We start from the raw sequence: 18,786 nt of genomic DNA, 5'->3' as shown, positions 1-18,786 counted from the left end.
ACAGTTCATCAATGAACCCTATAGTCCAAAATGACATCAGTGCACTGGAACAGCAAACTTCACTTGGAATTGAATAATTACAAAGATCTATATATAAAAACACAAATGGAAACAAATCTCAATTACCCCAAGCATATTCCTATCTGTTATGTTCAAAAGAATCAATCTGCACACGGACAACATAATGTATACTCCAGTACCGATCTGTTAAAGGCCCATAATGGCCGATAAGTTCGGCCGACTGATATATTGGTCTGGCTCTACTCAGACCACCCTCAGTGTGAGTCCTTGGGGCTGTTAGTGGGTACTGCACTTCTCTATACATGCCCATGTCTAAATATGTGTCACTTGTCCTCACTGAAGAGTGGACTCATTGTCCACTAACACGCCCTGTGGTCAGTGCTGTAATCTCTGTGATATGAATCGGAACAATAGCGTCTCAGTCACTCCCGAATCACGGCTTCCCTCATGGCCCTCTCTTGCTGTCCTGCTTGGGCCTCGTTCCAAGCCCCCCCCCCCCTATCCCACATGTATGGACGCACTGGACGGGGGGCCACGTCAGAGGATGGCAGCGAGAACATGGCATGTGCGTGTGTGTGCTGGACAGTGGCGGCTCTATGTGCGCTGGGCGCCTTCCCGAGTGACCTCACGGCGCTCCAACTGTCAACGTGTGCGTCTTGTGGCAAGAGGCCCCACGTGTGTCATCGAGCAAGACCTTAAGACTGGTGTTAACCTCAGCTTCCTAGGTTACATGCACAAACACGTTAGCCACTTGTCACACCACAAACACACTCACTACAGTGCATTTCTAGAAACTAGTATCTATTTGGATTACAGGCGACGGGAGAGATTCAGGCAGTGTGTATGTGTAATAATTGTGCGCTGATTTCTAATGCGGGTATATTTCATACCGTCAACAATCTATGTTATATATCAACAAAATGCTTCATAAAACAATGTTGGTGTAAGAGATTCACTGGGAAAAGCTCTTGAATGTGTAAACTGGTGGAGAGAGATAAAGCGCAAGCCCACGCGTGCATGTTTGTGCGTGCGTGCAGCCTGCCCATGGTTACTGGGTGGAGAGAGAGGATGTGTGTGACAGCGAGGCTGCCTATGACAGCTATAGGTAGGGCTGTCACAATTATTACATAATCATCTAATCGTGATTATTTGACATTATCGCAATTATTTTGTCATAATCGTCATAATCGTGAATGTTGAAAAATGTCAGAAATAGTGGAAATAGCAGATCTACAAGCTCACAACGCGTAAAATGTCATATCGTGACAGCCCTAGCTATAGGCGAAACTGCTCAGCGAACAGCTTCCTAAGAACACTGTCGGCATAAATAACTAAAAATATACAGTATTTGCACGGAGATGGAGTATCAAACTAAGATGCCAGTAAAATGCAGCCTTGAAAGTCCTTTCATTAAATTGTGTGTGCAGGGACTGGATCTGAGAGAGAGAGACATAGATCTACTGTATGACAAGAGTTGAGTTAAATTAGCTGGTCTTCCAGCCTGCAGATGGATATTTATTATGTCAAACACATATTTTACCGCGACCAAATGCCTAGTCTTGTGTGTGTGTGTGTGTTATTGTGCTCACATTGCTCCTCAGAAAGAGTCCTCTCCACAGGCAGGTGTTTTTTCCCTGCTGACCGGATCTTGTCAGGAGCAGCTTCCCCAATCTGTAAACACAAACACACACACACACACACACACACACACACACACACACACACACACACACACACACACACACACACACACACACACACACACACACACACACACACACACACACACACACACACACACACACACACACACACACACACACACACACACACACACACACACACACACACACACACACACACACACAGCCTTGTAAATCCTTGCGAAAAATTAAGTCCAATAAAAACTTCCATAGATTACTGGGATCTGGGAGAGACACTGGAAACCGGCCTATAACAGTCCATGTTGGTAACTGTCTCGGGGCCCGTTTATTTTATTAAAAAATAACTGCATTGCAGCACCAATGCAAAGAGTTCAGGGCGGTCCTTCATATTGGGATGGTAGTGTATCAGGTTTAGCTTCCAAAGCAGTAAGGCATAGGATCTGCTGTTCCCAGTCCCCAGACATACAGTATCGGGAGGCAGAGATCTCTGATCATCTGCCTACACAAGACTAGTGATTGTTTGACTGACTGACTGACTCCTCATTGTTGAAATATGCGTGTGCGACTCCCTCAGTTCACAGTGAACATTTCCTTGTTTAGCTTTTCCCAACAAACTCAACATAGAGCCATATCGTCGTTGTCGGGTGGAAACCTTGTATGTCCAAAACCGTTCGTTTTGCATTTATCGTTTTAAAAATGAACTAAACTAGTGAAAACAGCAGATCTACAAGCACAAAACGCCTCGCGGTGCGAGGCGTTGTGTGCTTGTAGATCGGCTGTTTTCACTACTTTTGTGCGACGGCCTTGTATGATGAAGCAGGGCTTTACCTTGTGAAAGAACTTACAAATTTGAAACTTGGAGATACGAGGTTTCCGCCCGACAACGACGATATGCATCTCCATGTGCCTATTTTATCAGATTTTGCACTTTGTTTCCCTGTTAGTGGTCTCAGCTAAATGTATGTAAATAAACCAATATTATCAAACTAATATTTAGTTTCCCCTCAAAGTCTCCCTCACTCTGCATTGTGGAACAATGCAGCTGTCTGGGTAACTGCACTGACACTGAAGTCCAGTCGAGCAACAAAGTCCTCTGTTAGTACGTACTTGGCATTGGCAAGACAAACGCATTCACATAGAATACAATGATTCATTTTCTACAGAATGACTAAACTTCCAGTTTACCAATCCTGCCTCCAGAACAGAACAGAGATTAGAGAACTGGTCTGGTTTGTCTATTTACTTATCCATCTGTCCTACAGTATTTTTGCTATTTTGCTACTTAGTTGGCAAGAGTGGAGCCAAGCATTCTTGGCTCTTGTTTAATCTATTTGGAATACGAGATGACTGGTGTTTGCACCATCATGCCAATTCAGATAATGTCAAGTAAGTTTATTTTGATTAGTTCTCGTTGTGTTGTCTGTGGGGGAAACACATTCCATTTGATCTTCTGATGATGAGTGGGGTAGGATGCAATTGGTAATAGTATGTACATAATGTACATATGAGCTGTATTCCACATAGTAAAAAATCCAGAGTGTGTAACTCTGAGAGGGTAAAAGTGTCTAGATTTTACATTACATCAGTAGCATGTCCTGATGTGTCTGTCTGTATAAAAGAGAGATGTGGTATAATCATAATATACCATGGCTATATGAAGTCTGTCTTTTTGTTCAGATCTATGCAGTCTGAGGCCTGGCTGTTTTGTCCTTGCGTACATTCACATGTGTCCCTATCCAAATCAGGTTCTCCAATAGCCTCTTCTTTCCTTTATAAATTCTTCTTCTTTGAATATTTTTTTATTATTATGATTTGTCTATGATTGTCATGACCCTCATAGCCAATGTCACTATTTATTAAGTGAAATAATGCCATGGTTTAAATGTTGAAATTCACATAGGCTGGATTGATTCTTTAGTTTTTTATTTTTTTCCCCCCTGTCCATTAATACTCACTGAATGCCACCCTTTATTAACATTCCCTGCCAGGCCCGATAGTCCCGAGATTATTCCAATGTCTTTCCCCGCCAGGCCCGATAGTCCCGAGAATTAAAAAAAAAAAAAAAAAATCAAAAAAATGTTTTTTCAAAAAAAAAATTTGACCCCAAAAAAATGGAGTAGGCATGATAGCAATCGCGAAATTGCATGTTTAACCCCCATAGCAACCCCATCTTTCAAGTATGGCAGCCATTTTGGCAGCCATCTTTGTTAAACATAGTGGCTGTTATCTCATGAATGCCTGAACGGATTTCCATTCGGATTTTTTTGTTTGAAAGCTGTGAGCAATGTGGACACACGTGGTGCATTATCTAGGCATGGGTGTGCATGATCCGTGCACACCCAATTACATGGAAGTCTATGGAGACGAATGGCAGGTGGGAGTACGGAGGTATGTTAAAATGGCGGTCAATGTGTTAAACATCTACAAAACTGGTGCCATCCATTTTGTTTAATTTTACCTTTTTATGGGGGCCAAAATCATATTTTGTACTTAAATTACATATATAAATCTATGCTTCTATCGAAAGCCACACTACCCCTCTTACAAAGGAAAAAATGTATATTTATATATATATATATATATATATATATATATATATATATATATATATATATATATATATCCTATCATTAGATTTGGGCTTCAATAGAACATGTGTAAGATGTCTTGATCATTATGATATGTTTATGCTGTCAATGGGACTCTGTGTTCTCTAGAGTGCAATGGCCTTTGAAAACCACCAGGTGGTGGTCTCCTACTATCTGATCGACAAATAGAAGAAGGAAGAGACACGTCCATTTTTTTTTTGATCGGGGCCTAGTTGTTTACATTTTGGCCAGGCCTTTTTGCTAACATGCTATAACACTTCCGAGCCCTGGCGATCGCTATCAAGGGCTCGGATCGCCAAATGGATGGCACCAATAGAACGGTGGCATTTTTAGCTTTCGAATGAGTACTTATACTTCGTCGTCTGGGAAGCACGGGAAGTGTATAAACGAACGTTTATTATTAACGTTAAGGTGGCCGGAACCAATGTTCGGTTATACCGGTTTTCCCGTCGGACTGTGTTCACCGGTGCTACAGTCAAATCGGTCCGGTCGCTCCGGTCACGGCTAACGGCTAACGTTTAGAGCGATTTTTTTGAAATTACAATTATGTTATGAAAGATAAAACTTTTGATTAATTAAAAAGACGTAAAGTGCGTATATGGCACTACAGATCAAAGACGTGCGTTTACGGCGTTCAGTGAGTTAAACTGAACAGGAGCCAAAGACCGGGGCTAGCCAGGAGGACACATGCTGCCAAGGGAGACGGATGTCACGGTGTGGGTGTAAGCCATGTTGTGAGAGACAGGTATTGAACACACTCACACTATGCGTGTACTGACGCGCTAAGGTGAATTAGTTCCGACACGACACAGCCTTACTGTAGCTAAATGCCTAGACAATGAGTATCAGTTAATAGTCAGAGCCACGATCAGATAATAACATTACACACACTGGAATGATTCGGCTGTGACAGTAATTCTTTTAAAAAGGCAATAACTCAGCCCAGCCCATTAGTCTAGATGGAAAGGGGGGTGCGCGCTTGGGATGGATTTTTTTTCGCCACCTGTTTTTCTTAATCCTTGAAGGGTATATTTCAAGATTCTGCCAGGTACCAAGCTGAAATATGTTCTCATGGGATTCATTTTTCATGATTTCTTGCACCTAACCATTCACTTACTACAGTATACAGGTGAAAATAGACCCCCAAAAAAATCTTCTTTAAGTAGCATGTGAGGGATCTAACTAGGGGTTTTTCATGATTCTGAATCAATTGCAAGCATTTGTTTTGCTTGAAAAACCTTCCTTGGGCTAAAAACGGCCCCCACAAAACTATGGCTTTGTGATGAAAAGTGATGAGTCATCACTTTTCACAGTTTTGTAGTGTCCAAGATTTTTTGGGGGGTCTTTTTTTCCTGTAAAGTAATGGGTAGGTGCAATAAATCATTACAAATGAACACCATGAGAACATATTTCATTTTTGGTACCTGGCAGAAGTTTAAAATATACCCTTCAAGGATAAAATTAAAAAAACAAGTGGCAAAAAAAAAATCCACCCTATGTGCGCGGACCCCCCTTTCCATCTAGACTACATGGTTCATTGTCATTATACTGCGTCACACCTAAGGGGGTTGTTGGCCCGGTGCGAAGGTGTGATACAATAACATACAGCACCATGGGCTGGCATGAGTTGTTGCTTGACTGCACCAGGCGTCTGTCTGTGTGCTGACCTCCAGCTCGTTGTCGTCCATGCTGTGATGCGTGGTGGAGTGGAGCTCGGGGTTGTTCGCCATGTCCAGCAGCTCGATCACCAGGTTACGGGTCAGCAGCTGAGTCACAAACGGATGCTGGAGGAGGAAAGGAAAAAAAAGAGTGTTTACTGGTGTTTACTGGAAATTAATTACTTTTGTGCATTTATTTTAAGACCTGGAATAATTTGATACTTTAGCCATTGAAAAATAGCAGATATACAAGCTCACCGCGCGGCACTCGTGCCGCGCTGCGAGCTTGTAGATCTGCTATTTTTTGAAAGATCTTGAAAATGTGTGCACATTTTTCAATATATATATATTTTTCAAAGCAAACGTTTGTAACTCAAATATTTGCTTCTGGGGGGGGGGTCCCTGGAACAACACATTTTGAGATGGGGGTCCTTGGCCAAATACCTGTAATTGTGGGGGTCCTTGACATGAAAAGGTTTGAGAACCACTGATTCAGAGGAAGGATTTTGAAGTCGGGTCAAAGATCAGGTCAAAGATATTCAAAGACTTGCACACGTGTTCACGTTTTTTTTCTCCAAAAATAGCAGATCTACAAGCTCACAGCATTGTGAGCTTGTAGATCTGCTATTTTTCAATAGTTAAAGCATAAAAATAATAGTTAAAGTGGTTCAAATCTAACGCGACGCGGGCACGTTCCAGGTCTTAAAGGCTTAACCCAGCAGGTGAATGCTCTGATGGCTCAGATGAGGGTAAGGGGCGAGGGGTGGGGGGTTGAGTGTCGTGCTCAAGGACACCGACAGTGACACGTATCTGAAGGTCGAATCGGTGACCTTCTGATTCCCAGGCGGCCACTAGTAGCCACTCATCTACAGCCACCCCTGAAGGGTTGATGGGCGTGACTCGCGACCTTGGACACGGCAACCTCGATTTGATAACATCGCTCTGTAAAATGTCATGTCTAACACAATGTAAAATAAATAATGTACTCTGAAACTGGACCCTGAACTTTCTGACCAACAGACCTCAAACTGTCAGGACTGGCTGATTTAACATACAGTACTCTAGCTCACTCTAGCAGCAAATACGTTTGGCCTCGGGCCAATTTATTCTTTTTCTAAGCCATGCAACAAACCACTTCCTTATACAATAATAACTAGACTGTGTGGTGGAATTCAGATCAATCAATAATCATGAGAAATGAGGAGACAAGACAATGTATATTAGGTGGTGGTGTGGTCAAGTTTATATATAACATGATATCATGGACAGAAGTACAATTAACACTCTGGGCAGTGGTAAAAGAGTTCTGCCCAGAAGAATGGTCAAACACTAGAGTTATACTGTGGCTTCAAGGCCTCTGGAACAGGCTGTACCATAACAAGATAGGCTTTAGCAAAACAATAGTTACTGAGGCCTACTGAAGGCCTCTCGACTCCTAACTATCAAGTATTAGTATCATCATACTGTACAGACCTAGATATTAATATAATCAATGAATACATGATCTACTCTATAACGTCATACATAATCAATCATGATAAACTCTAATCTACTGCAATTGCTATAAATGTTAATAAATAAAGAGGTGTGTGGTATAACTATACTCATAGAAATGCATGTGGAATCAAATGTTACAGCCAGTTGCCTACAAAAAGGCTTGTATAATCATTTTGTGCAGGCTCCATCCTTGAATGTGGCACTTGTAGGATATTTAGTCAATCAAAAAAACACTCGAACAAAAGCTCTTTCACATTTCAAGGTCTCTTTTAGAAAAGAGAAACCATGTATTGGGTAAGGCATTGAAACACTGTTTTGGTTCATTTTTTGTATTTTATGTGAGATGTTTTTCATTAAAAAAACAAGTACGTCGCAAGGATTTACCCTCAATCCAACCCTCGATACTGATTGCCAAGCAGGGAGGTGGTGGGTCCTATTGTTGTAGTCTTTGCTATGATCCAGGCAGCCAAAGGATTGAACTCGACCTCCGAATCTCGGTGCGGACACTCTAACTACAGGGCCACTGAGCTGGGCTAATGACATGGTACTCCAATTACAACCTCACAAAACCAAGGAAGCGACAGTGGATGTCTGAAAGACCAACAAAACCAGACATGACCAGACATGACCCCATCTTCATCGACGGAGCAAAGGCTGATCTTGACAAGCTTCAAGTGCCTCTGTGCTCACATCACTGAGGATCTGAAACGGTCCCCAAATACCGTCTCTGTGATTAGAAGGCCGAACGTGGATTTTAGTTTTTGAGGAGGTTGAAATGGGTCCACCTTGCCAACTTCTACTGCTGCACTGCGGAAAGCATTAGAACACCATGCATAACAGTGTGATATGGCAGCTGCACCCTCGCTGATCAAAAGGCCCTGAAGCATGGAACTGAGTGCACCCAGCTAACCTCCATAAAGGACATCTACCGGAAAATCGTCTTCACCACCCATGTAATGGACTGTTCAAAACAGTGCCAAGGGGAACGCCGGTACCAATGTCTCCGGGCCAGAAGCACGAGGCTCAGAAATAGCTTTTCTCCCAGGATCATATCAACACTCAACTCTAACCTCATTCTCTAGGACCTTACTACTGAACTACTATGCACTGGCACTTTACTAGTATGTGAACAGACTGTATAATAACCTGGAAGAGAAACGGTCATGCACTGTCACTTTACCAATAATAGAATGGACTGAGAAAATTGAAACTGGAATAGAACTGTCATACATTTATTATGTAAAATCAATCATGGACTGTTAATGATTAGTCTCGCGTAGCCAGACAACTATTCCACAATCTCTGAATGCTATATGTATATAGAGTCTGGAACAGCAGCTCCCGAACGGCGAGTATCGAAAACGGGCATTAACATTAAAAAATATATATTTTAAAATGTCATTTCTGCTAAGCAGCAAGCTAAACATGCTTATATGATTTTTATTTATATAATGATAAATATGTGTGATGTGAGACGGAAACGGAAGTGACGTGGGGGCTTCACTTCCGCTTCATCTCGCACTCACCGTTTCTATTTCCGTCTGCCAGACTGTATGCTGGGAGCATTTGACCAAATCGCGGAGGCAACAGTCTGGCCACGCGAGACTAGTTAATGATTGATGAATGGACTGTGATAAAAGTGATGTGGCATGGCCTGCACCGTACCTTTCTGTATTTCTGTGGGTGAGTGTATAGCTCCTAGTGAATGTCTTGTTTTTAACTCTATCCCAGTTTTTCTTTTTCTTTTTTTTTTTATAAATTGTACATTCTGTAATGTACTTTTGTATGTTGTCTGCAGTGCATGCTGACAAATAAACTGAATTGAAGAGCCGGTGACAGGGTTGCGTAGGAGGAAAAAGTCCATTCCTCTTTTGTCAGCTGATGAAGGTCAGACACACTCAAACAACGTTTAATAAACGGTTCTATTCAAGTTAGGACGACAGTGTGTGGGAGTTTTTCCTTCCTAAATCTCAAAAGCAAAACATGGTGCTACTGCATGTATGAATCTAGCGTCTCCTTGTGTGGGATATCACACATCACTCTTTGACCTCCAGCCAAATCCCTTCCACATGTGGTTCAGCTCATCCTAGTAAAGCAGAGCAACCCAAACTATAGAAAGTGGGTGACGGGGCACCCTGGGGTGCCGTGACGGCAGTCCAGGGGTGCCGCGAGATCATTTGATAATATTTGGAATGTATTTTATTTTCCCCCTTGGGATAATAAAGGTATCTATCATATCTATCTATTTGGCCACTTGGACACAAAAATATTTAGTATCATTTTAAACTTGAAGTACAAAGTTATTTTCAGTCAGTTCTAACCAAAATGGCTATTATCTCAATGTTTTCTTCGCAACATAATCACTAAAATATCGTCACTGTCGGGCAGAACCTCGTATCTCCAAGTTTCAAATGTGTACGTCTTTTGGTAAAGCAAAGCCCTGCTTCATCATACAAGACTGTCACACAAAACTAGTGAAAACAGCCATATTTATGGGGTGCCCTGAGACAAAAAAGTTTAGGAACCCCTGCTATAAAGTCAAGTAGGTCGGGAGTGGCTTATTGCCGGTATCAGCTGGTAACACGCGGGAGTCTGTCCCCGTTACAATGCGCTAGACCCCTGGGAGATGGACTGCTGAGGTGGACACAGGCGCCACACCTACCATCAGCTCCCAGTACTTGCCGCACGACTTGCCAAGCCGTGCTACTCATATGCAGAGTTGGCGGTGACCGGAATCGAACCCATGACCTTGCAGTCCAAAGGCGAGAGCTCTACCGAGCTACCCGGGCACAAGAGCACACTCATTGTCTTCACACTGTAGGAGAGAGAGCGTTATGGACACACAACGATGATGAACAACGGGAGGAGGCCCACCTGCAGCAGGGTCTCAGCTGAGGGTCGTTTGCGTGGGTTTTTAATGAGCGCCATCTTCACAAAACTCTGGAACGCTGTGGTCCTGCAGAGAGAGAGAGGGAGAGAGAGAGAGAGAGAGAGAGAGAGGAAGGGAGGGAGGGAGAGAGCAAAAATGGATGAGGGGAAAAAAGGAAGGCAGCCAGGAAGTGTGAGCAAAGGGAAATTCAGGCCACTGAAATGTTTCTCCGCAACTTTGTAATGCTTCATTTATTCTGTTTTGTAGGGCGGTGTTCCATGCCAGAAAATAGAAGATCTACAAGCTCACTATGAGATTGTTGATCAGCTATTTTCGGCACGCAACGCTGCCGTACGCCAAAGTACAAATCAGGCTTAAGAAGAGGGAGGGTGAGGGAAAGCAGAAGACAAATGGAGATGGCCAGAAAGACAAAGTACAAAATGGGTGGCGTGTGAACATGATTAATTACAAACCAGGAGAAGATTAATAAAATATAATGAGCCCTATCACCCAAACACAGGAGAAGCATGCATTATGTATACAGAGAATGGCAGGGGAAAAGAGTTATTAACATAAGAAATGTGAAACAGGGACACTTAATCTCACCACTTGCTCTTATCCTTTAGTCTGGGAGGTTGGAAGTTGCTCTTGGACATCAACATGAGGGCTCTGCAACACAGTTTTAAATGTCACCACACTGGGAAAGACGTCTCAATGGTTTATACTGTGTACTGGAGCTGGAAACGGAGCCAGTCAGCCAAAACGTTACACAACAAAACGTCTCTCTGCTCCACATCTATCTACCTTGACACTGGCTAGATTGTACCAACTCCTCCGGCCAAATATGGCTTTATGAGTCCCCCCACGTTCATAACGATTAACATTCCCCCCTCCCCGCTTTGAATTCTGGGCCTCGTGCCAACGTGTCACAGCGGACCCCCACCCACCACCCGGTGTTTATTAGCCGATAGAGGTCTGTCATGATTCATAAGCTGTGACCTGTCACGGTACCTGTCAAAGCATACAGGGTTTGATATCTGGAATCGCCTTTTTTTACCCGTATTTGGCAACAGTTGTTCTCCATACCAATCCCTCTCTTTTTCTACCTTCAAATAGCCTAGTGGACTGGAGCCAGTCACAGTGTGTGTGCGTGTGCGTGTGTGTGTGTGTGTGTGTGTGTGTGTGTGTGTGTTTGTTTGAGGCTCTGAGCCAGTCTTCTGTGCTGAGTCAGAGCGGCTGCTGATTTCACCTCATTGGGTGGAGGTCAAACATGGGCGGCTGGAGCTCCGCCAGTTCGATGGCAGTGATGCCCACGGCCCAGATGTCACACAGGTGGTTGTAACCACCCTTCTTCTCCACAGCAGCCACTTCTGGTGCCATCCTTGGTTGGTAAAATGCCAATGAGAATAAAGAAAAAGAAAAAGAAAATCAAAGAATATGAAAAACGATTCTAGTTGCTAAATCTAGCCCTGTGCCAACATTCAGAACACTGCCAGTAAAATGTGAACTCACCAACACTCCATATAAACAAATCAAGGGCACTTATATCATCAATATACATTTCCAGAGCATTGCAAATATAGCTGGTTTTGTATGCGACCAATGTACAGGCCAATATTATACAAAGAAGTCAGTTAATACATTAGGTACAACTACCATCGTCTTCGACTCCCACTATGATTCTTCATACCCGGACAGCTGTGTTTTCTGTAGTTACGGAGAATGATTCTCATTTTTTTTTTTTTTTATATAATTTTTATCCCGCGATTTTGCAACCCATTTTTCACCCAGTGCCAATTGTCTATGTAATCCTGGGCTCTGCTCTCCCTCTGCCGCGCCTGGGGAGACAACGGACTGACCTCATGCTTCCTTCAATGCATGAGTACTCCAAGTTTTTCACCTGACAGGGGGGATTTCCCCGGGATGGACGTAGCACGTGGAAGGAACACGTTATTCCAACCAGTTCCTTTCCCCTCCATCAAGCGCCCCGGCTGGCCAGGGGAAGGCATTATTGAGACCAGGATTACTGCATGTTTTTGTGAGGGTATCAACCCTAGGAGACACGGGGAGAACATGCAAACTCCACACAGAAAGGCCCTATTGCCGACCCCACCTAGGGTGTAGGCGCTGATGACGCGGAGGGAGAAACACGCCCCCAGCACCCACATCGTCCCCCGGCGGGAATCGAACCCAGGACCTTCTAGCTGTGAGGCGAAGCGCTAACGACTGCGCCACCGTACCACCTGAGAATGTTTCTCATTTTGAGTAATTTCCATGTCATTCTCTTTTTGAAGCAACTGCTATTGTTGTCTAGATATGGACTAGTATGTAAATATCAGAAGCTGTCCCTTATCTGTTGAACCTTCCTTTAATGTGTTCATTTTATAATCTATGAAAGTGTAAAAATGGACCCCACAGGGGAATTTACTGTGTAATGTAACCCTGCACTGCATTGCATGTGTGCAATTCGCCATATCAACATCAGAAGAGTGTGTAAAGAATGGGGGGGAAATGCTATTATTATTATTATTTTCAGTGTCAGGCGAGGTCCCCCAGGAACATTCATCTCACCAGTAGGGAGTCCCGATGAAAGATTTCCGCTTGGCCACAGAGGCGCTGATCTCCGCTGCCACGCCAAAATCAGCTACAGCGGGGAGACACATCTAATAAGACAGTATTTTTGACCTACTATGATATTGGGCGAGTGGCGTGTGTGTGTGTGTGTGCGTGCCTGTCTGTGCGTGCATGTGTATGCAAGCACAATGCATAGATTACTGACCCAGTTTCACGTCTCCTCGCTCTGTCAGAAGGATGTTCGCTCCCTGTGGAGAGAACACAGAGAAGCGAATGTGAGCCCGGTTTCATGGGCTGATGGATGTGACACACTCACTCACACACCCAGAAATACCAACAAAGGATCTAAATGTAGACCACAACTTCAAGTAGTACCCTGGTGGGAAAAAGGAGGAACATGACTGTACCTTTATGTCTCTGTGCATTTTGCCAGTTTCATGCAGATGATACAAGCCCTGGAAAAATCATAATGTATTTTTAATTACCTCATATCATCATACAGAACAAATATGAACATCATCAATAACTAATAATATTAGCTGAAATAATGTGTCCCTGTTCTCTCTTGGGGCTGCTGTTCTTGGGGTCAGAATGAGACACTAAGGCGCCCCACACACACACACACACACACACACACACACACACACACACACACACACACACACACACACACACACACACACACACACACACACACACACACACACACACACACACACACACACACACACACACACACACACACACACACACACACGCGGGGGGGGGGGGGGGGGGGAACCACCGCTCAGTTCACACGGGTGTGATTTTTTCTATTCAATGTCCCACGTTGCCATGATAACCATAGACTTCCATGTAATTGCGCAATTGTGTAAAAAGTGCACGCCCATGCCTAGCTGATGCACCACGTGTGTGCACACTGTTCACAGCTTTCAAACAAAAAAATCCGCTTGGAAATCCGTTCAGGCATTCATGATTTATGGGCCATTATGTTTTCTTCAGATGTAAACAAACATCGCTGCCATGTTTGAAAGAATGGGTTGGTATGGGGGTTAAACATGCAATTTCGCGATCGCGATCATGCCTAATACATTTCTGGAGGTCCAAAATGTTTTTTTTTTTTTTTTAAGATTTTGAAAAAAAAAAACGTTTTTTTTTCAAAAACGGCCAAAACTCGGGAAACTCGGGGTTGGCACAGCATTGGTACCAATACAAACTCGGGAAACTCGGGGTTGGCACCAGATGTGTTAAATGGACACTTGACTTTTCTAAAAAATCCCTTAGTCATTCAAATGTTCCACTGCCACCCATCACCATGGTTCACAGCCCCTAGGGATGGGACGATATGAAAATGTCATATCATGATTATTGTGACAAAAGAAATCGCAGTTTACAATATTATCGCGTTAATCAAAATCCATTATTCTGGGGCGGAACATTTGCTAAAGAATAGCCGATCCACAAGCACTGCAAATAAAAAGTGAATTGATCCCATTGCATGATGGAGGACGATATCACGATAAATTAAATCTCCACAATACCATTATCATAAGTGTTTTTCTATCACGATAAACTATAATATCGCTTATCGTCCCATCCCTACCCACAACCCTGATCCTCACAACCAGCCAGGCGAGGTGAGGAAGCAGCTCTCCGGAATCAGCATGAACAAGGCCAGTGGTCCAGACAACACTGACTCCAGGGTGCTCAAGACATGTTCCTGGCACCTGCCAGCAGCATTCCTGCACATCTTACACCTCTCCCTGTGCTTAGGAAGGTGCCCCAGCTCTGGAAGACATCCTGCATTGTACCAGTATATCCAAGAAAGAACGCACTGGTGCTCTCAAAGACTACAGACCAGTCACTCTGATTTCACGTCATGAAGATCTTTGAGAGACTGGTCAAGCAGCACCTGAAGCCCCTAGTCTAGTGGGTAGACACAGCAGTTTGCTTATCAGGCAAACATTGTTGTGGATGATGATACCATCACCTACCAGCTCCACACTGCCTACACACACCTGGAGAGGCCGGGCATCACTTTGAGAGTCATGCTATTCGACATCTCCAGTGTCTGGCTTCAACACCATCCAACCACACCGGCTAGCTGCCGGTGGCCCCAATTTCACCGTCACCTTTCTTATTCACCAGCGTCTACTCCTGACTTCCAGGAGAATGTGCAACCTATACAGAAATTCTCTGATGATTCTCTGATGTAGTGTGGTGTGACAACAACAGTGGTGGGAAAAAGTACTCTATTTCTTTTCAAGTGAAAGTATCAATACTGCAATATAGGAAAAAGTCCAGAACTACAAGTAAAAGTCCAGGTACTCAAAATGTACTTGAGTAAAAGTACAAAAGTATTGGTATCAAAATGTACTTAAAGTATAGGGGCGCCTGCTGGCCTACTGGTCCAGGCGCATACCACGTAGGCATTGCCATATAGGCATTGATGACTGACGGCGTCGCCGGTTCGATTCCCAATCTGGACGACCTTTGCCGCATGTCACTCCCCATCTCTCCCTCATTTCCTGTCAGTCTACTGTCCTATGCAATAAAGTCATAAAAAGCCCAAAAACTAAAAAAAGTACTTAAAGTATCAAAAGTCAAAGTACTCAAGTACGCAAAATGTCCCATTTCAAGTTTTCAAATGTATATAAACCTTTTGGAAATAGCCGATCTACAGGCTCACAATGCAACCCATTGTGTGCTTGTACAGTAGATTGGCTATTTTCAAATGTCAGAAATTAATATAGGGCTGAAGTGGGTAATGTATGTTTAGTAATAATAATCAAAATCTACAAAGTAAAAATAAATGTAAAAGTAAAAGTACAATATTTGCCTCTGAGATGTAGTGGCATAAAAGTATTATCTTATCTCCTTAGTCCTGTTGTCTTGTTATATTGATTACTATCTGTTGGGCTAACCTGTATACATTTCACTACATTTTAGAAATTTGCTTTTTTAAATTGTACGTGACAAATAAAGGTTGATTGATTGATTGGTACTGAGAATTGGTTACTTTACACCACTGGACAACAGTAACCTTCAGGTCAAGAAAAGAGCAAGGAGCTGGTGGTGGTGGTGGACTGTCTACCAGCATAGCAAGAAGAGGCCCCTGACTCTCATCACCATCCATGGGGATGAGGTGGAGATGGGGGGAGGGATCTGGTTTCTAATAATATCAACACAAAGTACACTAACAAACTGAACATGCTGTTGAGGAAGGCTAGCTCTGTAGTTGGGGTTAAAGTGGACAATCTGGAGGATAGGGGAGGATGAGGAGGAAGCTAGAAGCCATCCTGAGGAAACCTTCTCTAATGGACACCTGCTTAGTTTAAGTGTAAACGTTTCACTGTAGATAGACTGCATACAAATAGGCCATTCATAATGTTGATGAAAATGTAAACAAATAAGTCATACAGGGTATTGAGAAGCAACAGATGTTATGTCGCTGTACTCTGTTATTCTCTGTTATGCAGTAGAGCTATATTTAGCTGTATCTGGCTAGGTTAAATGCTACTTTGCCCTACTGTGGCTGGAAACACAACAGTATGATTCAGTTTCTCAGCAGCGCGTGTATATTCCCGAACTGTCTGGCGGTCTGAGCCCCAGCACGATGAGTCTGGCTTGCAGACAGTGGACATAAGCTGGGAGGTGGGAGAAATGAAATCCCAAAACGTCAGGGGTGTCGCACCAAATTCTGGGCCCTGGGTATGAGGTTTCCCTGCGGGTTCAAACTGTTTCATGTCAAGGACCCCCAAAATGACATGTATTTGGCCACAGACCCCCTATCTCAAAATATGTTGTAGAAGCAAAATTTGAGTTACAAATGTTCGCTTAAAAAATACATATATTCAAAGATTTTCACGACTTTTCAAAAATAGCAGATCTACAAGCTCACAGCGGGGCACTCGGTACTGCGCTGTAAGCTTGTAGATCTGCTATTTTTCAATAGCTAAAGTATTGAATAATTAAGGCCCCTCCACCTTGGGCCCTAGTAACTCAGTCCCACTCCCCCCCCCCCCCCCCCCCCCGCACGACGAGTCTAGCCTGCAGACAGTGGACATAAGCTGGGAGGTGGGAGAAATGAAATGAAATCCCAAAACGCCTTACCTGGAGGGTTTCTCTGCAGACGTAGGCAATCTGCTTCTCCTTTAATGGGCCCGTCACTGTGAGGAACACTTTGATTAATGGCCAGTACCCACACAAGAGGAGGACAAAGTATGGGTCTACAGGTATACAGCTATTCCCAAAAATAGAACGCAAATGACTCTTTAGAAATATAAACTATCCTTGGGTGGTTGTTGTGAGTCAGAAACAGAAACAGGTTTGCTCATCATGTAACCTCACATCATGTATGGCTTACGTGTCCAGCATACTATATACAGTACGGAGAGTTCAAATAACAAAGATAATCTAGCCACTGTTTCCCAACCAGTGGGCCGGGGCCCATTTGTAGGTCACAGAGCAATTTGTATGGGTCATGACTAAAATAAAAATATATTATTATTTAAAAAGTAATAATAATAATAATAATATATTTTTTTAAAATAATTGTATGCATTTTAAAAACGTGGCGCAAAGCGACACGTTGTACGCTTGTTAGATATGCTGTTTTCACAAGTTTGGGTCCTTTTTTAAAGTGCGTAAATAAGTATATGGAAGAGTTTACTTTTAATTTGTAATAATAAAAACTAGATCTGTTCGTTCGGTTGGAAGATTAACTAAAACCGTATAGCACAGTCCATAGATATGAAGAGAGAGAGAGAGAGAGAGAGAGAGAGAGAGAGAGAGAGAGAGAGAGAGAGAGAGAGAGCTGTGTGCTTTTTACCCTGGTAAATGTCCTGCAGTGACCCTCCACCACAGTACTCCATGCAGATCCACAGCTTGGTGTTCCTGAAAAGAGATGCTCAACTTTATCTGTCTGTCTGACACATGCACTGCTTATTGTCCAGTCTTAACCAAATAAATCCTTTACTTAGACGACTGGGTCCCCCAGGGCTCTATAGATGGTTCGCTACTTTTTCCCTCTATTCACACAGGTCTCTATACTTGGCCTTTGCCTTTTTTCCCACTCTTCGCCAAATATCTCTGTCAAAAATAGCCAATCAACACAACAATCTCAACAAGCTTATACAGTAGATCTGCTATTTTTGTCAAAGTTCACCCCAGAATAGGGACGCTAGGGTGGAAGTAAGGACATTCCGCCCAAAGCTCTGATTATCGTTGCTAGAGGCATTTTTAGAAAACGGATTGCAGCAGAGGTTTGTGTGCTTTATCAAAAAGCCCACTACAATCTGACCTTGAGCTGGCAGAGCAGAAACCAGAAAGTAGCAAACTGGATTTACTGCAATTGAGAAACAACTAATAGGCTAGAGACCCAGTCCATGGTACCACATGGTGTTGGAGAAACATGCCAAATAGGGATGTCACAATTATTACATAATCGTCTAATCGCAATTATTTTAGGTAATTGCAATTATTTTGCATAATCGTCATAATCGTTTCCATGTTGAGAAATGTTAATATAGTTTCAAACACTTTCAAAAAGTAGTGGAAATAGCAGATCTACAAGCTCACAACGGGTCGCAATGCGACGCGCTGTGAGCTTGTAGATCGGCTATTTCCACTATCAATGTTCTTTTTAAGTATAAAGTTGTCAAATATGCAATGTCAGTCATTTCTTTGTGTATTTAGGTTATGTGTCATAATTGCCATGAGCAACTTCAAAGCTCAAAAGCCAAACAGAAATGTAATTGTCAACGACAAAAACACAATTAAATCGTTAATCGCAATTATTTGAGTGACAAGTAATCGTCACGTAAAATGTCATAATCGTGACAGCCCTAATGCCAAATAAAACATCTCACTGGTGAGCTGCGATGCAGAGTAAC

General features: G+C 43.1%; 1 protein-coding gene across 1 annotated transcript in view; it reads right to left on the bottom strand.

Moving 5' to 3' along the window:
• The window catches only part of map4k2 (mitogen-activated protein kinase kinase kinase kinase 2), a 41,391-nt gene that overhangs the window by 15,552 nt on the left and 7,053 nt on the right, over positions 1-18,786 (bottom strand). The window contains exons 4-13 of the mRNA XM_080742361.1: positions 17,724-17,788; positions 17,006-17,061; positions 13,300-13,347; positions 13,098-13,140; positions 12,890-12,962; positions 11,568-11,699; positions 10,925-10,987; positions 10,324-10,405; positions 5,962-6,078; positions 1,611-1,692 (exon numbers count right to left, since the gene is read on the bottom strand). Coding sequence (XP_080598487.1) covers positions 1,611-1,692; positions 5,962-6,078; positions 10,324-10,405; positions 10,925-10,987; positions 11,568-11,699; positions 12,890-12,962; positions 13,098-13,140; positions 13,300-13,347; positions 17,006-17,061; positions 17,724-17,788 — 761 coding nt within the window. The remainder of the gene's footprint in view (positions 1-1,610; positions 1,693-5,961; positions 6,079-10,323; positions 10,406-10,924; positions 10,988-11,567; positions 11,700-12,889; positions 12,963-13,097; positions 13,141-13,299; positions 13,348-17,005; positions 17,062-17,723; positions 17,789-18,786) is intronic.

The sequence above is a fragment of the Nannobrachium achirus genome (genome assembly GCF_963921795.1).
Source record: "Nannobrachium achirus genome assembly, chromosome: 14".
In the NCBI taxonomy this organism is placed as follows: domain Eukaryota; kingdom Metazoa; phylum Chordata; class Actinopteri; order Myctophiformes; family Myctophidae; genus Nannobrachium; species Nannobrachium achirus.
The sequence above is the reverse complement of the archived record's forward strand: the minus strand, read 5'-3'. Positions and strand labels throughout refer to the sequence as shown.